The following is a 26954-nucleotide window of genomic DNA, read 5'->3' as shown; positions in this document are numbered from 1 at the left end:
CCACAGTTTTTCAATCCTCCAGTGCTCGACCAGGAGCACCAGGAGGAGATGCATTCAGTCTCTGCGGTGAAAGTATTTTCTCCCTGCTGGATTCACTGCCTTGGCTTGTGGTGGTGACGCCTGACCAGCCTTGGTCTCCTCCTAATTCCAGCTGTAAAAGAGGACACAAAGTCAATGGAGGGAAACGGAGGTAAGACAAAAGAAAACATGTCAAGGAGGAAAGACGTGAAGAATAGGTGGAAGCACTTAAAGGTACATAATGGAAAGAAGAAATATTGCAAGAGTCAGAGGAAAGTCCAACAACGACAAGATAGGTAGTTGGCTTTTGCCGTGCATATTTTCCGGCAGTGATTATGTGATTTTTGGCACTCAACTCTTTTCAATCCAATCCAACACTGGTGTTGATGAACGCATCATCAGCTAGCTATGCTCTTACCTGGAGCTTTCCTGGCAGCAGCGAATTTACCTCCCTCTGTGAAATGAGATGAGACACAGTCAATCACTGCTTTTGTGAACACACACATGCAAGCACAGCATGAGCCCTTTGCAGATTTGAAACTTTATTTGAAGGGGAGTGCACAAGACTGTCATCACACTGTCATAACCAAGTCATGACACTTGTCATGAACAGAAATGAGTCTGTGAGTCTTTATGACTGTTGTTGTTAAGTGTCATTCGGTTAATTATGTATTCTTTAATACAAATTTGACATTGTTTGAGATGTCTTTGTTATGACAACTTGACATTAACCAAGACAACATGACATGTTAATGTCTTTGTCATTAAACTTGACATTATCAACCTAAAAGAAAATGTTTTTGCTTTATGTTTTAACATTACATCATACTGCCATATATAGCTGGTTATGACACTGGCCGTCATAAGACCATTATAAGTGTGTAATGAATATTTTCCTTGACCTCAAGTAAAGTGGTGCATTTTGGACTTGTCATAAAGATGTCATTAAGCTTTATTAAACTGTCATATGCCTTTGTTAAGGTGTCATGAATAATTTCCAGAACTTTAACTGCAGTGGCACCATTTTGGCTTGTCATAAAGATGTCATTAAATGTTATAAGGCCAGTCTGACAATAGAGTACAGTTCCAGGGTGGTTTAGCTGCCAGAGTTAGCTCATGGACAGACAGCAACTAGCTTGTTTACTTGTTGCTAAAGTAGACTAACCAGTGTCTGGTTTGCTATTGCTAGCATTAACATTATTTCGGACACGGAGGTAGCTACCTAATTAGTGGACTCAAACCTGGGGTGCCAGGAGACATACCTAGCAAGAAAGCCACCTTTGTACTGTATTTTCTTTTGTCTGAGTCAACTAAGTAATGGCTGACCTAGCTATCTAACTACTACACCAGCTAAATCACCTTAGAAACAGACTTATAATGGTCTCATGATTGTCAGTGTCAAAACCAACCACATGTGACAGTTTAATGTAATGTTAAATCATGAAACCGAACAGTTTCTTTAAGTCTGATAGCGTCAAGTTGTTATAATGAAAGACATCTCAAGACAATTAATGACAAACACTCATAAGCATTCATAAAGATTCATGGACAATACAGGTGTCATGACACGGTTATGACAGTGTAACAGCCTTATGTGTAACAGCCTTATGTGCACTCCTTCAAATAAGTGTTACCCAGATGTGCAGGAGTGAGCATTCACCTTGAATGATTTTGGTAATCCTCTCTGATTCCTCGTCGATCAGATTTGGGTTGCCATGGATGGTGGTGATCTTGGAGAAGTCTGGGCCTAAACGTTCAAAACAAAACCATTAGATGCAAAATACAGAACAATTTGTGCCTCACATACAAAACCATGTATGGAGTGACATGGGTTTTAAAAAATGCATCACATTCTCTTTTCCACGTTGAATTAATCTTGCAGATGAATGAATACAGATTTGTACACATGATTATTTCAAGGTGGAAAGGACACAAACATATGAAAGAAACCTGTTTGATATAAAGAGTTTGTGTATGGACACCCTACCCTCAATGATATAAGGTTCGTTCGGCCTGGTGTATCTGGCTCCACCTTCAGACGGGCAGCGGAGAAGGGTGTTGAAAGTCATTTAACGACTTAGCAACTGTACTGACTGACACATGGACAGACTGACAGGTACATACACCTGGTAAAACACCTCCTCCGCCACCGCCAACACAGAATTAAGCACAGATGTGCAGTATTTATGATCTCTCTCTCTCTCTCTCTCTCTCTCTCACACACACACACACACACACACACTTGCACATAAATGCACAGGGTGTGAAATACAGGTGTGCAGGGGTCGCACGGCTCAGAAAAAGAGAGCGAAGTCTTTTTCATAGCCCACAGTCTAAGCTGCAAGACACCAGTGAAGCAGTTGTAGCACCCCAAAATGGCACGTTATAATTTGCTCACTGCTCACACACACACATCACAGCTGTGTTAGGCAGAAAATGGGTAATAATGGGATTCCTGCCTGAGAGACAAGAACACTGAAAAGGAGATGAAGTCAAATGAACAAGTGGTGAGATGGTACACATCCAAATCATGGTGCACCATGGGAAGTAGAAGAACATCTATAAAAACTTGGTTTTATATTTATGTAGCTATCTGTGCCTAAGCAGGGAATGGACTGTAAAAATCAACCTCCTACCTCCGTAGCATCATTACTGAGCCTATACAAATATCATAAACCAGAATGAGCCTGTGATGTTTTCAGTGGTGGCTGGCCAAAGCTTGTCATAATATATTGTACGATCCTGAGGAACAGAGCGTTTAACAGAGGGTTCTCTGTGTAAAACATATCTGGCTGTCTAATAATGTAGCACATTATTAAAAATGATTTGTGATTCTCCCCCAACATTACAGCAGCCAGGAAGGAGCATAACTGCTGCAGCTATTAAACAGTCATTGTGTTTTTCTTTCGCTGACCTGCTTCATGACCCTGACTGTGATGAGAATATAGGTAGGAAAATGGAGCAGTAAGTCTATTCATAGTGAAATATTTTTCTTCAGGATGATTTAAAATATTGAGAGTTACATTCTTGCGTGACTGGTCGTGGTTCTCTAGATAAAGCCAGTTCATACAAGTTCTGCTTGGGTAAATCCAACTTACTATTAGCCACTGTGGGGTCTTTTTTGCTGTTGTGAGGTATTAATGCAGCCATATAAGCAGCTTTACGCATATTTCACGATGCCACTGCCTTTAGTGGATGTGAACATTTTTCTTTTTGATTTGCTGCAACCCAAACAGTGTAACTTTGGACTAAATGGCTCCAGGAATATCAAACAGTTTGCAGTAACACTTTATTTGAAGGGGTGTACATAAGACTGTTATTACACTGTCATAACCATATCATGAACAGGAAGGCATCTCTACGAATTTATGATGAGTTTATGACTGTTATCATGGTGTCCTTCAGCCAATTATGTAATTTTTAATGCAAAGTTGACATTGTTTTAAATCTCTTTATGACAACTTGACATCAATCAGGCCAATACTATTTTTATGACAACTTGTTATTAACCAAGACAACATAACCTGTCAGTGTCTTTGCCGTGGCAACTTGATCAAACTTAAAGAAACTGTATATCTTTATGTTTTAACTTGTTTTCTTGCCAGGTTTGGCTTCTACCAACCTGGGCTGAGTCAGCTAATTAGTCAGCTGGCTTCACAGCTAACCAAGCTTATTAGCTAATGTCAGCTAGAGATGACACCAGACAACAGTTGGTCTACTTTAGCAATAAGTAAACTAGCAAGCTAACCACTATCTGTCCATCAGGTAAGTATTTACGCTAACTCATCTTACTGTATACTCTTACTGTTGTCAAACTGGCCTTATAATATTTAATGATATCTTTATGACAATCCCAACATGTATCACTTTACTTGAGTCACAACATAAAGCTGAAAATATTCATGACACACGCATAATGGTCTCATGATGGCCAGTGTCCAGCCAAACAGTTTCCTTAAGTTTGATGATGTCAAGTTGTCATGACAAAGACATTTACAGATTGCTGAATGACAATTAGTAATAAAAGTCAGTAGTGTTCATAAAGACTCCTTCATGTTCCTGACAGGTGTCCTGACATTGCAATGACAGTGTAATGACAGTCTTATGCACACCTCGTCACATAAAATGTTACCCCAATTTGATGTGACAGATTCTCTGCATTGTTTTAATCAAGTGTACAGTAGAAGGTTATAGTTTCTTATACTTTCTTTTCATTCGGTGCTGATTGCTGATTTAGAAGTTGAGAAATTGAAAAGACAGGCTCAAGCAGCAACAGAAACTCTGGCTGGCACTAAACCAAACACAGCAGTGCAAGACATGAACCATCTGGATTTTTGGTTTGTCTTGAACCACCAGTGTTTAAGCCAAACTGCTGCCCGTAAAGATATAGCTGGAAACCAACAGTCAAAACAACCAAGTCACTACGCTGGTGACTTAGATGATTGATGTGTATATGATTGTTAAACATGGTAAATGGTTTTGATTTCCAAATACATTTAACAATCAACAAATCATCCATAAATGACATGTAAAAGTTGCATTCAATGTCAAAGTGGTGCACACCATGAAAATGATGTGTCTGATGGCTTAATCAGATGATGATGATGATCACCAACAAACATGAAATGTAATGTGAAATGTCACATTAGATGATGATGCTCAGTTAAGTGAGGTCAACACAGGACCATGGATGGATGGATAGATTTGTTAAAAGGGTTGTTAGAAGATGCATGAAAGTTCTTTGATCTAGACTATCATGCTCTCCAAGAGAAAGTTAAGAGAAACTGACCTGTGTTTCCCCCTGCATCTCCACCTGCGTGACAAAAGCGTGTTGTGTCAACAAATGTCTTCAAAGTCCAGATTTGATGTTGTAGCTTATCACTTGCACTCAAAATGTTAATGAACTTACCTTCAATAACTCTTGTAACCTTGGTAATGGAAGGTTCTCCTTCAATGACCCTGGTCACTTTGGTGAGGGAAGGATCTCTTTCAACGACCCTGGTCACTTTGGTGAGGGAAGGATCTCTTTCAACGACCCTGGTCACTTTGGTGAGGGAAGGATCACCCTGGACGACCCTGGTTACCTTGGTGATCACCGGCTCCCCCTCGATGACCACCTCAGTGACTGTTGGCTCTGTCTCAATGACTCTTGTCACCTTGGTGATGGTTGGCGGCCCCTCGATGACCCTGGTAACCGTGGTTACTGAGGGATCACCCTCAATGACCCTGGTCACTTTTACTTCAGGGACTGTAGAGAAGAACAGGTAACATGAACATCTCTTTAAAGTTCCCATGAAGTCAGAATTGATGTTTTAAGTGTGATTTAATAACAGAGTTTCTTGATGGACAGATAGCTTTCATAGCTCGCTGATTGCAAAGTGGTAGTGAGCATAGCAGTCCCAGTGAATACAGCTGAACACCGGGATGAATAAAGCCTCCAAGCCCGACAGGGCATACAGCACTGAAGTGGTTTATTGCGTATCCTGATTGAAATAGCTTTACTTGTTGCCAAAGTAAGTTAGTCAACCACTTATTCAGTTAGCTGTTACTAACCCCCAGGGTGCTGGGAGCCAAACCCAGCAAGAAAACTGCCTTGGTACTACAGGTTACTCCTTGTCATCAAATTGGCCTGAAGCTGTGCTGGTCCTGGTCTGGCTGTGTTCATTGGGAGCTCTCAGTTCAGGAAAAGATAGCTAAGCCCCCCCCCAGCTGCCTGCTTTACAGGAAGCATGTAAGCAATAAGCACTCTGCTGGCTGTTTCATGTTTTCAACTGTAAGAAAACCACATTCTTTCTATTATAAGCAAAGAACGAGGCTAGAAATACAGTATGTGAAGTCATCAAAGCATGCCTAACAAATATAGTCTGATGCATGTAGGATATTAGATTGCATCAGTGAAAAAGACATGCTTTAATAACTGCTGTAAGCTTCATGGTCTGGAGAGCTGCTCCCTATGGACAGATGTAAGTATCTTATCCATGTGTTGAAGCATCACATTGCAGACATATTTATATTCTAACATATTGTAAGGTATTTAAAGAATCTTGTCTACTGACTTGAAAATGTTACAAAAGAACGTATAATGTGACATGTTTCATAATCCTTTAACACATTTATCTCCAGTCAGTGAATTCCCATCTGGGGCCAGATATCTCTGTAAACTCTGACAACTCCCCTTTTGAATCAGTGCCAATAGAAACTTCAGCCAGTGACATTCTTTCACTTCTCTTACATTTACTGCTTCTGAGTGATGGGTTTTTTTATGTGACAGTACTTATATGAGCTGTAAAGAGATGAAAGCTGACAGATGTGTGTTTGTATCAGAGGGTTTCTCATCTCAGGCCTGAGGTCCCTTGATACATGGCTTAGTCCGGTAATTAGTGCCAGACTCATGTCTGTCTTTCAAACAAAAATCTGAAAATTAAGAAATATTACATTTAAATATCCCTTTAATAATTTGTAAAAAAAATGTTGCACCACAATTTTAAATTTCAATTTAAATGGTGATTAAGTATTAACTTTGAAATAGCAGCCTATTTAATCAAGTTTCTCGAAGAAAGATTAGAGAAAGACTCATCCCATTTAAGTTTTATGATGTGCCACTCTTTTTCTCAAAGGAGGAGAAATTAGAACTTCTTTGATGAGCCACCATGAGCAGGTTAAGTGGAATACCCACCTTTTTTAGCTGGTTAGCAAAAAATGATTCCCCTCCCCCCAACTTTTAGCTTGCTAGCAAACAATGTCCCTTTTTTTACTTTTTAGCTAACAAACAAACTACATTTTATTAACTACTTAGCTAGCTAGCAAGCAGTGGAATGCTTTATTAACTTTTTAGCTAGTTAGCAAACAATAGAACATTAAAAAACACCGAACGCCCCGCTTTTATACTTACTAGGTACTAGGACAGCAGGATAATATGATATTATTCATGTGTTTATGTGTATTCTACATGATTTTACTACTATGTGTAATTCAGTATTATACATATTGATCTAATTTCTTTCTGGTGGATCCAAATGACAAGTTATTCAAATTTAAGCCAGTGAAATTTTAATTCAAGGCTCTTATAATGTACAAAAAAAAAAAAAACAATATAAGGAATTGTTTATTTGCTTTTCCAAGATGAGCCACTCTTCTTGCCCAGGAAAGTTAACTTATAATCACTGCCTCAGAGTCAGTTTGACAATATATATGTCAGTGTCACAACATAGTTTCTGCAGGCTACTTTTAAAACTACTAGTGTGGTTACTCAATCTCATGAAAAAATCCATAATAATGGCGAATAAAGAAATCTGCAGCTACCCTCTATATCTTTGTCAATCCCTCTTTTTCTACTTCTTTCTGCCTATGTTTAAAAAAGATCTTCATCAGTTTTAGACCTTCAGCTTCTGAGTGCATAAAACAAATTGATACCTTCTTTTTCACTTTCTTTTGTTTGATGAATGACAGACAGCCTAGAGTTTGAAAACTATTAACACAATGCCAAAAATAGTAGAAAATAGAAATCACAATAACTTAATAAAGTATAACATATTTCCATAACCCCTAAAAATGAAATTCCCTGGAGGTCTAGACTCTAAGCTCTGTAGTCCATGTAATTTGCCTAATTACCTTTGAAGACTCAGACTTCATCTCCCCTATGTTATCCAATACATCAAGGCATGCTCCCATCTGTGTGGAAATGCACTGGACTCAGCCCAACTGAACGAACAACATCCAAGAGCCCTCCATGGTCTCTGACCCTGTTATGCTTTGACAGCCCAATTACGTTATCCCTAAAGGAGCTGATTAAATATGCCAAGAGGTCCATGAGGACTCAAGCAACAGCGAGAGCGGATAATCAGAGGAACAAAGCAGTGAACCATGGAGGAGACCTGAGTGGAGCCATGATATGTATGTAATATGCATGAGGCTGCAGGTTGGATTTCATTATAAGAGCAGATGCACATTTTGGAACAATGAACATGCATCACTTTCAAAGGCAGACATGACTTTTAGAATCAACCGTCCATAAGAGATCAAAAACTTTTGATCTTGTGGTTAGTAGTAGTGGTCTTACCAGTTTCAATGATTTGTGTTGTGATGGTCCTCTCTGTGAAGTAACACAAATAGTTTTAAGTTGTTGCAAAAGTAATAATGTTCATACGGTGAGAGTTGCACAAAGGAAACTTACTGAGGAAGGTGAGTGGGATCTCAGAATAAGTAAATCCAGATACAAACTAGAAAACAGACACAGAATCAAAGGCATGACAGGCACACGAATAATAGAGAGTCTCTCTTTGATCTATGCATATCCAGACATACAGTATGTGTATTTTGTCTTTCACTATACCTTTATCTGGATGTACTTAATCAGCTTCTGCAGGAGGACCAGGAGGTCCTGGCGGCCCACAGGAAGGTCTGTAAGTAATATGCGTCATCAGAAGAACATAATGCATCCCACATTGCATGAATGTATAATAATGTTGGCTGTTCTCACCACCAGGATAGAGAACATTCTTCACCACGTGGATTACACCATTTGTTGCCATCAGGTCGCTGTCTGGCACATCCACAGAGTTGACATTAATAGAGTTGTTCACCTAAGAAGAAGTTAAAAAACAATATCTGTATATCTATTTTTTAAGGGTATACATATTCTTATTTTCTGAGCTATAACTACTGCCTAAAAAAACAATAACTGGGTGAGACATTCATTATGTAAGACATTTGCACTTTTACACTTTCTAAAAATGGCTTGACATGAGAAGTTTTGAGGTGAGACTTAATAGGAATCCCAGGCAGTGTTCTCCATTGCTGGAAGTGAGATCTGGGAATTCCATTTATGATTAATTTCCTGCAATTTAATTGTCTCTGTGGAGGTGACTGAAGGTGAACATGCTGAGTAAGTAAGGGATAAATTTCCTTTCGCCTCTGAGAAAGGAACTCTCACCCACTCACCAACTAAACTGAGCCACATCATTCAAATTTCAGCCTCAAACCTGACCAGACGTTTCCATGAATCACTGTCCCCCCTTTGCTGATTGAGGCCTAAATCGCCCACTCTCCTGCTGGTGAATTACGTCAAATAAGCTTTCCCGCATCCATTAAGGAAGTCCTGTAGGTCTGATATGAGACCTTGGCCGATAGCGCGATAGGAAAGAAAGAGAGGGTGAAATTAACAGTAATGGTAATGGGTGAAATGATGATAAAGCTGACCTGAGGACTGACAAGCAAGAGAAAAGCAGACAGAGAAAAATGGCAGGTGGAGGTGGAGGGCATCAGAATGGGACGTGCGGAGGGGGTTGGTGGGTGAATACAGAGAGCGAGCGTTGATTGAAATGACAGGAAGCCAGGTTTTATTACTTTTGGCCTTTCTCCAGAGATATACAGCTTTGAAGTTATAGATTAGCACTGGCTCTTTGATGCTATTGTTCAAATGAGAACGTGGGGAAAGACTGGGTTTAAGTCTCACAATGAAGGCTCTGAGAAAAGGGAAAAAAAGTGGTCACGTGTGCTAATTTAAAACTTGATTACATAATACAAGTAGTGTTTGTACCTATGACACAGCTTGGTCAGTAACCACGGCCATGTTGGAGACACTGGGATGTAGATTCTGAGCAACAAAACTCAGGAACAGTTGCAAGTTTGCAAGATTGATGACTTGCCATGAAAACACACTATGCTCTTGAAAGAACAATAAAAACCTGGACATATCCCGTGTGTTTTTTCTTCAATTGGCAATTTCCTGCATTTCACAGAACACCCCCTTTCAATCAAAAGCGGGCAGGGATTATAATCTAGCTGCCACCAAAAAAACTAGTTTGTGGGGTATGGATGCACAAACACAACACTCTTTGTTATTTGTTTGTATCTACTGGTGCAGAAATAGTAGAAAGATTCAGAAGTTCAGTCATTGATTCCAATGATGCAAATTCACACTGACATGATGGCTGTTGGTACGTACAGATATAACTTGCAGGTTGTTGCCCTGGAGCGTTTTGAGCAGATTGGTAACTCCTCCCTCTAATCCTCCATTGATGAAGATGCCATTACTGAAGTGGTACAGCAGAATGACCCTCAACGCATTCAGATCACCTGTAAGTGACAACACAAGGCAAACATGAGAGCCATATTGTAGGACAGCTGGGATTCTTGACATTTCTCTCTCCTTACCTCTGCATTATGTAACTTTAAATCAGTACAACCTGGCTTGACAGCAATCCCCACTCTTCAAAAGGGAGATGTTCATTTTAATGGAGTACTCACTTTTGAGCAGAGCAAAGTCCCTTTCACTGAGGTCATTAAAGGCATCGTCAGTTGGTGCAAAGATGGTGTATGAGCCCTCCTGTCTCAGCAGATCAGTCAGACCTGCTGTCTCCATCAGTGACAGGAAAATCCTACATTTATTAAAGTAAGATAAAAGAAAAAAAGGAAAGAAGAAAGTGATCAATTTATACAATCAACGTGCAAGAGTGAAATAAAGCCTAAACTCACAGTGTACAGATCAAATTTTTACACTTTTAGGCTGGATTGTCAATTTCACGTTTCCATCATGTTGAAGTACTGTATTTCCAACTATTCAAGCCAGGAAAGACCAGATTAAATGTCACATTTGGAGCACAAATGTGTGCTGTGTGTTGCTCATTTCAGACAGGATGATTATGGTTTTGGCAGTGTGATATGATGGAGTTCAGGTTAGGATTTATGTGAGCCTTGAGCGCTTGTGTGGTCCCACTGATTCACACATCTGCTTCCTCAGTTTTTCATCATCAGCCTCTGCTGGTGCCAGTACCCGTCACAGAGCCGGAAAATGTGAAATGGACATGGTCAGGCATTACCACTAATGTTTTATTTTATTGTGAAGACGTTAATGTTCGCCATGCTCCACGGTTCAATTTGTCATTCTTTGCCACTTCCTTTACGTGATTTAATGTTTCTCCATTGTGTGGTGGGTACGGCAAACGGCCTTACAGAAATGAGCTGTAGCAAGCTAATAATTTAAACTTGAGGCAAGTCTATGAAACTATTACTGCACAGTGACCACTGTGGTCACATGTGAAACTACAGGATAATAGCACATTGAATTTCCCTTTAAGTTCCCAAGATTCTCTTTGTCAATTGCAAGTTTCACATTAAGAGGGTTGCCATCTTAGTTGCTACCAGAGGATTCGCAGTACCAATGAGGGAGCAGAGCTAGTGGGTGATGTACTGGGTGGAGCTTGGTTTGGCTCGCCCGTTCAGCAGGAAATAATGGCGGCCTGCCTGGTCGGGATATATCTCATATTACAGCTTAACAGTGCACAAAATTATTTTTTCTGAAAGCATTTTAAGCAGGAAAAAGTCAATGCAGTAACAGAATATTTCCCCATAATTGATCAGTTCTGACTAATTTGACAGTTTGATCCGAGTTTCATGAACCATATGCGTTGTGCTGGACAGATTCACCGGGAATGACCTGTTAATCTTACGGTAGCCCCTTATATTTGACTTTAAACAGGACCACATCATACTGTACAGAAGAAGACTTGAAGTTTGTGATTGAGACCATATTTACTGACATGATAAATCAGGTGAGAAGTCGGGTCATTCTGCCATGAGAGTACACACAATCAGACTTCTTCTTGCAACCGGTGGAGTCACCCCCCGCTTCAAAAGAGTGCAGAAACATGGCACTTCCACATTGGCTTCATTTTTCAGACTGGGAAACACTGTTCACTCATTCTACTGTCTCTGGTTTATTGTTTGGCAGCAGCCTCTGGTGGCTGTAGTATTTATGATAGGAGCAACTGAGGACAGAGGTGACAAAGTGAGTCCACATAGAGAGGAGATTTTGGTTGATAGATGGGTCAAACACACAAACTTTCAAAGGACTCCACTGTTTATGTCCCCTGTGAAACAAAAAGTTACTGTTGACTTATTTTAACTTAACATACTTAATTTATTTGACGCACTTAACGTAACTTAACTAATGTACTTATTTTAACCCAAATCATGATCTTTTCCTAAACCTAACCAAGTGGTTTTGGTGCTTAAACCTAACCAAACTCTGACCAATTCACAATGTTAACTGTGTGACAAAGAAGGACTGGTATGACAAATGTCTGGTACGCCGGTCACTGGTACTCTCCAGCGGTCATATGTGCCATTTTGGAAGTATTGGCAAACTATCTATTCTGTCATTTAGGTATGAGGATGTGTTGGAAGTACAATATGTTTACTTCTTGTTTAACTTGTGTGATAAAGCCATAAAAATGTTTATGCTGTTTATGACATAGCACACTATTAAGACTGTAGTTGTGAAACTGAGTAATGGTGTTTTTTATTGCATGAGTTCAACTCAAGTTGTAAGAGTAAGATATTATTTCTTCTTTAAAAAGTTACGTAGTCTTTCTTTAACCTTACAAATGCTACAAAGTGTTTGAAAGTCAGGAAACCAAATATATATATAAAAAAAACAACAAATGACTACATCTGATCTGAATGATGTTGTAGATGTTAAAAGAATTAAAGCAAAAAAATGCGTAAAATAAGAAGTTGGTCTTACTTGAAGCGTCCGTCAGCGATCAGCTGCTCGTACATCGTTTTTTCAGCAGGTTTGATGAGGGACTTGACGACATGGAGAGCACTGTTGCTTCCCTCTTTGCTGCCACGCACCATACAAGAATTTTCAATGCACACAGCCTATCAATGAAAAAAAAAATTCAGAGAGCAGAGTTACAGTTTTAAAAGTCACTATACAAATCTGGTAAATATTTATTTTAGGGGGGGGTGACTGTCACACTGTCCTATTTGATTGTGATCAATCAGAAAGAAGAATGTCTGTGCAGAAATTAATGCAGCTGTTTCTAATATCTGAACCACCAGAGCAGAAACACACTTCATCTGCCAACAGCAGGACTAATTAGCTGTTTCATTGCATTTGTTTACAGTTGAAAGACAGAAAAGTCATGTTAACACTTAGCAAGGGGCCTGCTAATGGCTTTCAGATTTCCACCATGGAAGGCGCCGCTCTCCATTGTCTTTACATCACTTCTAATTGTTCTTTTTTTCTTTTACTGTTCCTATTTGACTCTCAACATCATACACACACAAAACACACACACACATAGTTCTCACAGTGCGGTAAATGAAGACTCTGAGGAGTTTGCCAGCCAGTGTCTCCAGCAGCTGTCCATTGTAGAGTTCACCCAGTGTCACTTTGAGCTTCAAGATGTGGTTTTCCAAAATTAATCTCTGGAGGTTCTGGTCTAACGACATCACGTCACCTAACAGACAGAGAAAAGTTACAGATTTAAAATGACTTGGATAATATATAAGATGTCAGTCCTGGAAAAACATTTCCTCCTGTGTGTGCCTTAAAAAGTCCTAATAGAGAACAGTTTGAAAAGGGGGTGATGGTTGCTCAGCATGGTATCATGATATTTTTCATAGCAATAGATACACAGATATCAAGTATAGATATTTAAATGCATAAAATGTCAGTTTTGAATACACAAATTCAACTTTTTGGTACTAGAATAGTAAAATCAATTGCATTTCAGTCTGTTAGACGGTGCTGAGTGTTTTTCTGGTGAGGTTAGCAGAGGTCACATTCAGCAGGCTTAATTTATTTCAATTTCAATTTAACATTTTTTTTTATTTAAAGGAGAAATATGTAAGACTCTAGCATTCAAGAATGAGTACTGTAGTCTAAATAGTGAATTGGAGCCACAGACTGTATATTAAAGAGGTTGAATCTCTATTTACTATGCAATCTATGAATGAAGCAAGTTGTCCCCTGTGAAAGAAAAAGTACAACCTCTCTTTTATATCCTTGCTCAACATCGAGACACTGTGCTCACACAGATAAACTCACCGGTAAAGGCAGCGTCGAGAGGAGCAAGGAGTGTATACTCTGTCTTCGGACCGATGGCAGCAGCTAAGCCCAGTTCAGACACCAGGTCACTGAAAATTCTCTGGGAGACTCCGAGCAGCTCCATCCCATCCTTGGCTGATATGAATCACATAAACATGACATGTTAGTGAACAAAAAAAATATACAACCAAATAATTTGTACAAATGTTAGCATTTGCTGAGGAGGAAGTACAGGATGTGTTTTACCTGAGTCAGGGATGAGCACCTGGTCAATGAGGTGGATGACGCCGTTGGTGGTGACAATGTCTTTCTTCAACACCATCTTGATGCCATTGACTGTCAGACTGTCTCCATCACAGCCAATCTCTATAGTGCTGCCCTCTGCAGTCTCATACACTGACCCTGCCATAATGGCTTCCGAACACTGGACACTGTTCAACAGGTGGTAGTTCACCAGAGCTGAAGAGGTGGGCCAACGTGTGGGAGGGATAGAGGGAGAGAAAAAATTGCTTATTAGATTGCACACTTTTTTAGACTTTGTGGTTTGCCTGCAGTTATTTTTGTAATCTGGTTACATGATCCAAGGTTTACAGTTTGAATCATAACTCGATATACATGTGCACGGACACACACACACCACTCTTTTAGAAGTATTTGCACACTTCTGTCAGCATTTAGATATGGGATTACACCTTCAACTGAGTCCAGCTGTCAAACTAAGTAAGCAAAACTGGCCTGCAAAAGCAATTCAATGACAGCATGAAAAACTCTTCCAAATCCACAAAAATTCAAATACAATCAGAGTCACACTGCAAGCTAAATTACTCTGCGGCCCAAGCCTTCCCTTGTATAAACAAGGCACACGGCTCCATATCATCTTTACTTTGGAGGCTGTTCTAACATGGTTGGTCAGCAGAGCCCGTTTGCCAAGTGTCTGAGAATTTATCTGAGGTTATATTGTGTTCCCACAAGGAGACACTCGCTGAGGACTGGCTTCGGGCTAATAGAGGTTCCTGGCAGGCCCATGACTCAGCAAATAAGAAGATAAGCTGCCACTGTGGAGACAAGAGCCTCACACTTTCACTGTGTGTTGTGTGTGTGTGTGTGTGGGCACGCCTTTATCTGATGGGATGGGAGTTTAGACATGCTTTTTTTAGTAATTTAATGAATTAATTTGGAAGATGGTTTCAGGAGTTAAAATTCATTAAGTTCATTCAGGTCAAAATAAGTTTGACACTTTTAAATACTTGAAATACTTGTTGAGATATTTAACTAAAACATTGGGCATTGTGGAAAAAGTAATTTAATTTTGGAGAACACTGTCACGGTATCCCCAAACTCTTACCCAACCCTTACATAATCTCAGAACCATGAATATCTGTGCAACATTTTGTTATAAAAAAGAGGATCACATGGATGCATGGAGTTTATCGTTCAACTAACTTTTACTTGATCACGTCTGGCAGTAAGTTACATGGAATGCTTTCTGCCATTTGGCCTTCATCAATTGATCATCGTTTAACTAATGTCATTCAAATAGCCAAAAACGCTCTGTGTAACTTACTGCCAGACATGATCAAGGAAAAGTCTGCTGAATAATATATACCTGAGTGTGACCCATTTTTTTTTACATGGACATATGCATCAAAGATTAAACACCAGATGCTCAGAGCACAGTGGTGACCCCACACAAAGGACAGATTTTGTGCCAATCCATTTGGTTGATGTTGCGATATTTCACTGAGTTAGTGAACACTTTGATTTACTGGTGGCACTAGATGACTCAGAGGAGTGAAAGTCAAAAGGATTCATCCTCTGAGGACTGTGAAAGTCTGTACTAAATTTCATGGCAATCCAGCCAACAGCTGATATATTTCAGCCTGGAACAAAATAATGTTTTGGCCATCTAACCAGCTGGCATTGCCATCCCTACAGCCATCCCATGTTAAGCCAGCATGGATATTTACTGTGAGTGCTCTAACTCTCTGCATGTCAAAATCAATGAAAGGATGGTTTGCTAGTGGTTTATGTGATCATTATTGTATCACATTTACAATTTACCTGCAACAACAGCCTTGTCTTCCATGATGCGCTCCAGGTAGCCGGGGTTTAATTTGTCGAAGGCTTCATTAGTGGGTGCAAACAGAGTGTAGTGGCCAGGGTTATCCAGCTTGTCCATCATACCAGAAGCCAACATTGCAGTCTGGGTAATAAACCAAATAATGTTATTTTTCAGTTTTTACACACATTCAAGCACATTAGTCAAACGCTAGGCCTGTAACACATCTTAGGTTAATATGCATATCACATACGGTGAAGGTGGAGAGATTATCTTCAACATCCAGGTATTCCTTGATGGTGTGGCCCACAGCTGAGATGACCCGATCAATGACATGCACCACACCATTTGTGGCCACCTGGTTACCATGGATGATCCTGGCGCAGTTCACGGTCACGACCTTCAGCGAAACAAAATTTTATATTAAGCCAATGGATGTGGTCTTTTATGGATGTAATTTAATCATGGATTCATCTTGTGCATTTCTACACTGTTCATGAACCGACCCCATTAGAGTAGTGGTTGACGTAGAGCCCCAGGTCATTGTACATGGATGTGAAAGTCATGTCATTCTTCAGGTCTTTTGTCAGAAGACGATGGTTCACCATGTGGAAGTGAAGAGCGTTGTACAGCTCGATGTTCACGTTGCTCACCAGTGCAGACCGTACAACCTGGGGAAATCATAATATTAGTGAGACAGTAGTAGGGAAGCATGTGAGAAATTATTGTGTTAATTTATATTCCCTTAGAAAAGTTCAAAACCTCCAGCGTACTTACAGGATCCAGATCTTCCCAGGCTTCATTACTTGGTGCAAACATGGTGAAGGAGCCTTTGCCTTCAATTTCCTCTCTCAGCTTTGACATGTCAGAATACTGCTGTGTGGTTGTAGCCTTTATGAGACCCAGCGTACCATAGACATGGTCGATGGGAGCCACTAGAGGTGAGAGTAGAGGAATTGTTCACGGTCAGAAGCAATTATTTTAAATTTTGAATTGATTTTGAATCACCCCCTACTGTACATGGGGTAATAATATTATAATAGCAGACATAGGGTGTAGTCACAGCTACCTACCTGCAGGGCATCCTTTCATGCCCTCCAGCTTCATGTATCCAGGACAGCACTCATAAAGGACGATACTTCCAAAAGAGAAAAAGTGCAAACATATTAGATGTCTGATCATGAAAAAATGTGAATTATTGACATTCAGGCACAGAGAGTAAAGAAGAATGGTTTGTATAGTGTTAAAGGACACGCTCTCATTGTAATGATTCAAAGTTTTTGCAACAACAGCAAAAAACACAGATGCTATGCTTGGCTAGAATAGCCAAGGTGTATCTCACCTAGCATGGCGACAAGCACTAAGGTGTCTGTAACCATCAATACTATTCACAACCTGGGTGCAGATAGCAAGGCAATGACAAACTAACTATTTTTCTAGATGTAACCAAGCAGCCAAACTAAATCAAACAGAGACTGAAAACTGAAAAAATAATTGTAAAAACTGGCTGTATACTTGCACCTGAATGAGAATAGGCACAAAACAGCTGTTTGACTATTCACACACATCTGTGGGAAACTAGGATTTTAGTCTAGAATGAAATTATATCAGTATTAGCTAATTTTTAACTTATAGTTTACCTGACTTATTATTTACAAAAGCTATTATTTTCAGTTTTCAGTCCTAGTTTGTGTAGATTTAGGCAACAAAACAACTAGCCACATGATATTTACACCCTGGGTGCAAATAGTATGGTGGGCCACAGATACTTGGGTGCTTGTCTCTGCCACACTAGGCTACATACTCCCCAGTGTAAATAGCCATATTGGTGCCCCCCCCAGAAACCCCAACACTGACATCTAGTTTCACAACAGACTCAAGCCTCAGTTGTACAGAGGAAAGTCCTGCCTTTAACTGATTCATCCACCACAACCTCCTCACCACACCACACAGATTTTGCTGCTTGTTATTTCTAAAGCTGCTGTTTGACTCATGTCATCAGGGTGCAAATAGACCATTCAAAAAAAAGTAAAACTTAGCGAGATGCAATGTGTTGTAATGCAAGTTGGGAAAAAAAAACAAGCTTGCCAGATCAAAAAAGCAGAATTCTCATGTCAGAAGAAGAAAAACGACCTCTGGAGCTGTGATAGGAGAGAATGATGAGTGCTTGGCTTGAGGACGGTGATGACATGTGAGACAGGAAAGCAAAGAGGGAATCTTACTCACAAAATAACAAATCCATAATTGGTCGAAGCACATTTGAAAGTGAGATCAGAAGAAGCGACAGTAAGGCATCCAAAAAAGCAAGCAAGTCAAGGAGAATTAAAAAAGACAAGAAAAACACCATTAACAAGGAAGTGGTGCATTAAACGTTTCCTCAAGAAAACTGGCAGAGTGGACAACTCCCAGCAGGCTAATCACAGAGAAAAGCTGGACTGATCTCAGAGAGAAAGGCCATACAAGACACTTGCTTCAAAAGAGCCAGCCAACATCATTTCCAATATCTCATGCAACAGCAATAAATCCAGAAAATAAGAAAAGAATCATCAGTAAGCAAGCCTCTAGCTCAATATTCTCAAACTATTCTACCTCTCTTCAAAGTAAATGTTGAATAAAATATGTAAAGCATTATTTCTAGGCTGTCACATTAATCAAATCCAACAGCACAGTCTCAAAAAACTTTATGGAGACTCACAGCTACCACATTCCTAAGGAAATCAGAGCTTTACAGTATATATTTTATATTCATCTAGATACTGTAAGAATGTTAACATGAAACCCAGACAGCCGTGTCTGCTACCTCCCCTGCACTTTCTCTCGGCCTGCCATTAATCTAATTCCCAAGAATGTCTCCAGTGAAAACAAAATCTTGATATACAGTCGACTTCTTGTGCTCATGTAATAGATTTAGGTGTGGAAGGAACAGCTTATGAGCATTTGTGAAAACAGAGCTCAAAGAAGTAGAAACATCCTGGCAGGAAGCTGAGAGGACCTGTTAAAGGAGCTGTGCAGCTGCGAGATCCTCAGTCAGTCGAACAGTACAGCATGGTTTACAGGAGATCAAGTTTTACTGCAGTGACAGAACGAGGTGTGAGAAGACTGACAGTGAGAGCCACAAATTAAAGTTTAATGGAGGAATAAATTATGTTTCTCAAGTAGAGTTTTACTGAAAATGAACCACAGACGGTAATGAAGGCAGAAATTTAATTGGGACTCATCCCAAGCTAACACAAGTCTTCCAAGATGCAAACAAACTAGCAGTGAGTCAACATTGGACGCTCAACAATGATCCACCAGAGAAGCAGCCACAGAGTTCCTGAACGATGGAATAAGCTTAATTGGGGTTTCAGTTGGAGCTTTGAGTGTTTTTTGCTCAGAGTAGTTTGCTCAGAGCTTAATACACATTCACTGAATTTGAGTTGTAAGGTTTCCTGCTTTCTGTTTTCCCATGGACTGGGTGGGAATTACAATTAGGCAATGGTTGGCAATGGGTGTTTTTTTTTTTTTTTTTTTTTTTTTTTAATTTTTCAGTTATTAATCATCTTTCTAAAAATCCACATGCTAAAATTATATAAGAATGTTTATTTCATGAGTGTTTCAGGTCTCCTTGCTAACCTAAGCCACTTTTACACTGAACAAAGAACCCACTAATACTTTCTAACTTCTGGCTTTTGACTCTCATGGGAAAGGATACAATCGGCACTCACCCCTGTGTCAAATGACTCTGCAGTACTCAGGGATAAACATGACATCTGGGTAGACTATTTTGCTATTTTGGGTGGATAACTGTGAATAAACATTTTTCTCTTAAATTCTTTCATATAAATTCTTCAACTGAAAGTAAAATAAAACAGAAATAAATTCAGATATCTGAAAGTATAAACAGCAACATAGGAGAGGAACTAAACTTCAAATCTTAGAGATTCAATTAGAAGCTACAAAAGTACTGAGAGCTGAGGACAGACACTTTTAAATAATCTTTCTGCTCTCCTGCACACCCAGCAGAGTCAGAAAATCAGAATGAAAACCCTGGGATGTAAACTTGTTTACTGGCAATGGGAAAAGGGTCAACTGGCTAATTTTAGTGGGTTTAGTCAATTTTGGTGTAAAAGTGGTAAACATCCTGCCAACTTGTGTAAACAAATGGCTCTTTGTGGTGTACAGACTATTGAAAAATGAAGCAAAGCGACCCAAGCAGTGCTGAAAAATACTAAAAGACAATATCCAACACAGCCACAGCCTGTTCAACCTACTGCAGCCTGGCAAGAGATACAGAAGTACACATATGCTGTCGTACCACTATACTTCAAATTATCTTTAATGAGGCTGTGACACTCATCAATTCATACTTCTCACTCCAACATTAATGAAAGTTTATTTTAGAACTAAAAAGGGAGAACAAGACCCATGTGAAGGGCCGCACGTCTGTGTTTGCCTTAGGCCCCAAAATGACTAAGTTCACCCCTGCCCACGGAAATACCTCGTTTCTGTATGAACTTTGTGCTTCCTCCCCGTCCAAAACAAATACCTGTTTGTTTTCCTTTCAGAAATGAACAGTAGTGTTATATTATGAAAGAGCAAAGCACTCCCTTCATAGCCCACTTCAAACACACTCACAGAGGAAAAGCAACATCACTCATTTTCTCCCTTTGACTCCCTAAAATGACTCACATAGCTTGGCAGACCTCTCTAATCCACACACTTTTTTGTGTGTTTATGGAAATGCATGTGCCGATACTAAATGTTGTGAATTTGCTATTTTTGTGCACACAGCCATGTTGCTTATAGTGTATCAATTCTCTGCCTTGACAGTAATTGTTATAATGTAAAATACATAAATATCCGTGCACAGCTGGCTGTCAGGAAGGTATGAAGTCATTGCTCCCCGGCTGCGCTCTGACAGGATAATGGATGCAGTATAGACCAGAGACAGAGCTGGCCAGCGCTCTGCAACCCGGCCTCTGGCAGTGTCACTGCATGAACCAGCTCAATGTGGCTTCCAGATGAGCAGATGTGCAAACACAGGGCATGACTGCACACACACACACACACGCACACACACACACACACACTGTACTCGTACAGAAACACTAGGTGGGGTTGTCTGGCATCAGATAAAAACATTACAGTTTTTTTCCTGTTATGTAATCAAAAATCAACAGTCTCTCCTGTGTGCCCAATTCAGACTCAGTGACTTCATGAACACTGTACCAACGTGTTTTTAAACACAGGAACGGAATTACTGTAAAAATTAAGATGCCAATAGGGGAGACTGGGGATAGTTGCAACATTTTTTGTATTTCTCAGGGACTATTTGGATTAGACCAAACAAATCTTTTGTTTAATCTAATCCAAACATGTAGATGATTTTATACGACGTATCATTCACAACATTCATAATATTCAAGGGAAGAAGTCAGATGTTGCAACTGACCCCAACGCTGTGGATGGTAGCAGCATATTAAAAATACATTATATTTCACTAATCAGTTTTTTTTTTTTTTTTATCTCAATAAGAATAGTATTCTGAAAATATGGACTGTTTTACAATAATATTACAGTATTATTTATTTATTTTCTAATATTTGCATTTTGTTTGTTTATGCAGGAACAATCAAACAATTTGCAATGCAATGAAATGTTATTAAACATGTACATTTGTATCTGAGTGCATTTGTTTATGGTGTAAAATACTGTTGCATGGTCTGTTTTGATATTTTGCAGCTTAGCTTGGGGACAGTTGCAACAACATGTTGCAAAAGTCCCCAAGCTAAGCAACCACTACAGAATATCATGTGCAAGCTACACACACTCATCTAGACACATGCTAACTATGTCACTTAAAAGTCAATGAGGATTCAAACTACATATGTTTTGATTGATCCATAAGAATGGTCAGGACAGTGTGACAAAAATAAAATTCATGAAATAAATTACTTTCATACCTCCAAAAGAAGTTTTTTTTTTTCATTGGATGCAGCAGCAGAAACTGAATATGTCTTTTGTCTTTGTGGTGGGGAGAAGAGCTAACTGAGCAAGACTTGTTGCAACTGTCCCCCGAGGCAACCCGTCCCCAGTCTACCCTACTCTACCACCTCAATGACATTATTATGGTTTAATTTTAAGCACTTATCTTTGCCTCCTGCCTGACATGTCCGTTACCTACAGCACATCACTTTGAAGAAAACTGCTTCCACCTGAACCTCCAGGAACGTCACCTCAAGAGGTCTTTGTGGAAATGAAGGCATTAAGAAATCCCCATGGTATCATTTAACTCCAAAGTGGATAATTAGAAGAACACAGCGTATGTTTAATTCACATCAACATAATTTGTTCTTTGTAAGAGATTCAGTCTGATTTTATTCAAACAGCTGCACCCTCAAACCTTGTTTAAATTTATTTGTACAGCAGCCTGCAGTGAAATGACCATAGGACTAGACTCAAGCACCCTTTTCTAATCTCTCATCGACACCAAATCCAACTCAGACATAACCACAGCTGGGGGGATTTCCTCCACTGCTGCTGAACAATGTCCACACTGTGGCTACAGACAGAGACAAAGGAAAGATTTTCATCTGTTTGTTGTATTGTCTTCAAGTTTTATTTGCTTACTGACAGAAAACTGTAATGTTTTAAATACAAATAACATGATCCCATAAATTATACATATATTTTACTTTTCTATATTTTGTTTGTTTGTTTGATGTTTGGGAAAGTAGAAATGGTATCTTTAACATTTTTAAATGATTATTTCAATCACATCTTTTGGCTATCTGAAGTCTTTTTACACTGAATCGTAGCTGCTTTTATGTTAACTTAAAGGCAAAATATGCAGGAATCCCAGAGACAATCTCTCTCAATCCTCACCCACCTGTACCTTGTATTTATATATTTATTTTGCTGTGCTTGGACTGTTTTACCGACCTAAAATGTTGGTATTTGATGTCCTGGAAAAGAGAGTCTACAATCAACTATCTTTTTGGTGTATTTACAAACAGCATCTGACTTATTATTATTCTACCTTTAGCAAAATTCTTTTAAACTTATTTTAAGCACAAAACACAGGGGGAAAAAAAAGCTATTTTCTCAAAGTAAATAGATTTGAGAAAGGAGATATATCTTTATCGTACTTTAACAGCCCAGGAGACAAAAACAATTAAACTTATTTGGCACCTTATAAACCCTCATTATCTTTCTGCTGTGTGCCCTCATGTTATATTATCTTGTCTTCCCTTTTTTTGGTAATTGCTGGGTGTCTCTGTGTAATGTTATCTCAGTGTAATCCATCGCTGGAGAAAATGACTCACTCCTGGATTGAATCACTCTTTTATCCATTCTTACCCTCCCTCATCTCTTTATTTCCAGGCTTATCCCAACACAGCGGCAGGTGTTACAGCTGATTGCATGACTAAGAGAAGATGTCTGTGTGTGCGTGCATTTGTCTTCTTGTATGTGCATGTGTCTATGATAGAGAGAGTCTTCTTCAGTCTCCCAGAACGCTACAAGGCATCAAGCAGCTCCAGCTGAGCCCTACACTCCATCAGTGCATCTGTGGCTGTATTTCTACTCAACTCATTCTGCACATCATGTCACAAGAAAATATTACACAGATTCAAACATCATGCCCTCTGACATTACATGTCCCGCAGGAGTCAAAAAATCGGAACCTACTTGTGCGTTCTACTCTCTAACTTGATTTTGGCTCATTAATATGTTAAAATGTGGTGTTTTTCAAACAGCCTAAACATTTTGTTACAGTTTATCACAGAACTCTGAAAAAGCTATCCGTCCTGCCGCAGGACAGAAGATTCACCACTTGAATCAACGCTATTAAAGTCATTTTAGCGGCACAAATCAAGAACCCATCACCCATGCCGAGAACCCAAAACCAGTGAAACTAGAGCCGCAATATATCTTCCGTTACGCCCACTGCATGCAAACGCTAAAAGCAGAGCCTCAGACTGAATTTTTCCTGAGCACCTATAACGTGTCAGAGGGGAAGTGGGGGCATCAATCACTGTTGAGAAGCGTTTACAACATTGACAGGCCCACAATAGAGTGAACCCCCAGCCCGCAGGCTACACAGCGTGCCCGGACTTGAGAGGAGGGGAAGGGTGGATGAAGACAAAGAGTGATAGTTAAACTGTATAGATAAAGATCCCATGTGTAGGAAACTGGGACTGTGAAATCTGGTTGGAAATGTAAAAAACATATGCTTGTATATTTAGCTAAAGTTTTCTATAGGAAGGAAGCGTGATAGCTTGGGTCTTCTCTCTTTCTAAACTGAAAAATTTGGTACCATTTTACAATAAGGCAGTCCTTAGTAACAATTTATAAATGGTATATTGGTATAGTGTATATTGCATATCATATAATGGTTATTAAGTAAGTTGTAAACACTTTATAAGTCATCAATAAGCTGTTACAACAAATTAAGTAATAGTTTGTAATCTCATTATTTACTTTGTCTTCTCCATTAGCCAGCATTTATACCTGTCAGCTTGGTAAAGTATCCCAAGTGCAGAAAAATAATTAGAAAATAAGATAAAAAGAGTACGGGAGGAGAGCAGGGTGTCTGTGGATGCAGACGATGCAGGGGGATTGTGGGTGATGACTGAGAGGAATTGTTTTTGTGTGAGTCTACGTTATGTTCTATGTTATAAATGAGGTTTTATACGTCACAATAAGGCTCCCCTTTGCCATTCAATTGTTGCTCATTAATTACTCATTAATTAGTTGCCTAAGATGATAAAAAGTAAGTGGATCTTGCCAATTAGTGAGACCCCAACAATGTATTAAAACTGTATTAAAACTTGTTCATCAGTTTGGTTTATGAGGTGTTTATAACCTTATTAATAACCTTATTTAAAACATTTAGAAATTGCTTTAGGGACAGACAAAATGGAGGTCAAAAAGACATCTTTAAAATGTCTTTATCTTTTTTGTGAACATTCACATGTTCAGGTTCAGACTCCAGACAGAAAGAGCCCGGGGCTCCAGAACACCGGGGTCATACAGAGCTGACCTTGGCTGTTTGAACCATAATAATGAGGGGACCAGGTGAGGAGGTCAGTGCAGGGATGAAGAAACAGGCACTTCAGCTATAAGATGTTAATTTGACCTGTTAGAAAATACTAAAATACGGCTGTCAGGATGTATGGAAGCTGTGAGTGGTTTGGACTTTCCGTAAGGTAATTTAAACTCTGTGCAAATAAAAAAAGTAATAAAAATAAAATAACATTTTCAGTCCAATAAATCTTTTGCTCAAGACTTACGCCTTCTTTCCGCAGATGGAGCCTTTGTACCAGTTCCTACATGTGCTGAAGTATTTCTTCTTAGTCCCACTGACCTGCTGTAGAGCGCACACATTGGGTCTGTAACAGGGAGGGAGGAGGGGAGGTGTGGGGTGGGAGATGAGGGAGTGACAAAAAAAGTGAGATGGGAGGAAGAGCAGGTGAGGCGTGATGAGGGAGTGTATGAGGGTGAAAGAGGGGAGGGGAGACAGAGTGGGACGGTGAGAAAAGAATAACAAGATGAGGAGGGATGAGGGGAGGAGAGGGTTGTGAAGTGAAGGTAGGACACAGTGAGAGGCACACAGGTAAAGAAAAACATCATTAATTCATGCCACTGCTTATGTACGCTGCTTATTAACAATAAGTACTTGTGAAAAGCAATAATTTGAATAGTTTGTGTTAAATCCTTATTTGGTCTATTCACTATGTAAGGGATAATGTAAAGCACATTTCAGGTGTTTATTTGGCCTGCTCACTGTAGATTATCCCTCTTATTACATGGCTTATTTAAAAAACAATATTAAGTTATTAATCTGATTTTACTGATGTAAAAATTATTTTATTTCTCCTCCAGAACTGCCTCCATAGCAACAATATGCTATACAGAAATAACAGACCTTAGGATTGGCCAATCAGAATCAAGCATTTAACAAAGCCGTGTAATAGAAAAATTTTCATAAAACAAAGAACTTCCTAAACTTAAGTGAAAAAATCAATTCGGGATCAATTTCAAACACCAAATTTGGCACATTATTTACAGCAGAGGAGTGAGAAATTATTGAATTTTCCATTATGGCTTGAATCAATATTTTCCTCAATGTGCCTGGCCTGCTTCTCAAATCATGATTGAGGACTCTATGACGGAAAAACACCTTAAAACATAGCACAAATATAATATTTTTACATAACTAGCACTTCACACAGGCACATATCTTTAATATTGTTTCTAGTCATGCAATTTATGGTGTCATGCCTGCAGAAAAATGCATAAAAAGCTGATCAACATAGTTGAAATCACAAGTTATGTGTTAAATTAAAAACAAAAAAGCCAATAACTGTTATATTGTTCTTTAAATTTTGCTCTTGCTCCCCTCACACATCCTCTCACCCCCCTAATCCTCCTCCTGTTGTTGCCCTACGTCCCATGTCCTTACCCTTCCTTCCTGGCCCGTATGCGGCTGTGGCTGACTATCTTGTCATAAGCTGAAGAATCCACACTCCCGAGAGAGCAGAGTGCCACCAGCACTAAGGTCACCACTAGCAGCTGATGCATCCTGGGGAGTTATCAGTCCTCTGTACAGGAATGAAAGGGCACAACACACACACTCCTCTAGTCTTTTAAGCACACACACACATACACACACTCTCACCCCCCCAACAAAAAATTCATGGGAGTGTGAGTGAGACAGGGAGCTTTTATACCAACAAGTCTGTCTCTCTAGCACACACCCGTACCCACCCACTCTCGTTTTTTACTCCCACACTGTCTTTTCCATACGTCCTGCTCTCACCCACACACACCCTTCTCTTTAGTCAAAATCCTCCCCCCAGCTCAGACCGGAGCATGAGCTTATTGTTTCCCCCTCCCTCACGTTGTTTCACATGGATTTACCACCATCACATCCCAGAGCACCGAGGACACCCTGTAACTCAAACTTTACAATGCTCTACACTTTAATATGACAGCTCCAACTGTGGATTGTCTTATAAAAGTGTATTAGACTATAATGAATTTAAGAATTTTGTA

General features: G+C 39.5%; 1 protein-coding gene across 1 annotated transcript; it reads right to left on the bottom strand.

Moving 5' to 3' along the window:
* Positions 1 to 74: 74 nt before the first annotated feature.
* On the bottom strand, positions 75 to 26620 carry LOC146319072 (periostin-like). The gene is made up of 22 exons (XM_084729677.1): positions 26362 to 26620; positions 25190 to 25288; positions 16988 to 17052; positions 16692 to 16849; positions 16421 to 16585; positions 16168 to 16314; positions 15917 to 16058; positions 14102 to 14314; positions 13856 to 13990; positions 13117 to 13265; positions 12545 to 12681; positions 10267 to 10397; positions 9965 to 10095; positions 8498 to 8600; positions 8351 to 8418; positions 8192 to 8237; positions 8078 to 8110; positions 4920 to 5266; positions 2006 to 2075; positions 1679 to 1765; positions 437 to 472; positions 75 to 151 (listed from the first exon to the last, which is right to left on the bottom strand). Exons 1-22 carry the CDS (start codon positions 26478 to 26480, stop codon positions 93 to 95), a joined length of 2640 nt encoding a protein of 879 aa, XP_084585803.1. The 5' UTR covers positions 26481 to 26620; the 3' UTR covers positions 75 to 92.
* Between the last annotated feature and the right edge of the window lie 334 nt (positions 26621 to 26954).

This window comes from Lutjanus erythropterus, chromosome 11 (assembly GCF_056507025.1).
Source record: "Lutjanus erythropterus isolate fLutEry1 chromosome 11, fLutEry1.hap2, whole genome shotgun sequence".
Classification (NCBI taxonomy): domain Eukaryota; kingdom Metazoa; phylum Chordata; class Actinopteri; order Lutjaniformes; family Lutjanidae; genus Lutjanus; species Lutjanus erythropterus.
The sequence above is the reverse complement of the archived record's forward strand: the minus strand, read 5'-3'. Positions and strand labels throughout refer to the sequence as shown.

Coding starts and splice junctions, on each gene's coding strand:
- LOC146319072 (XM_084729677.1), bottom strand. CDS start 26,480: ATGCATCAGCTGCTAGTGGTGACCTTAGTGCTGGTGGCACTCTGCTCT. Junction 16,850..16,987: donor CATGAAAGGATGCCCTGCAG/GTAGGTAGCTGT, acceptor TCTCACCTCTAG/TGGCTCCCATCGACCATGTC. Junction 13,266..13,855: donor TCTCGACGCTGCCTTTACCG/GTGAGTTTATCT, acceptor TCTGTCTGTTAG/GTGACGTGATGTCGTTAGAC.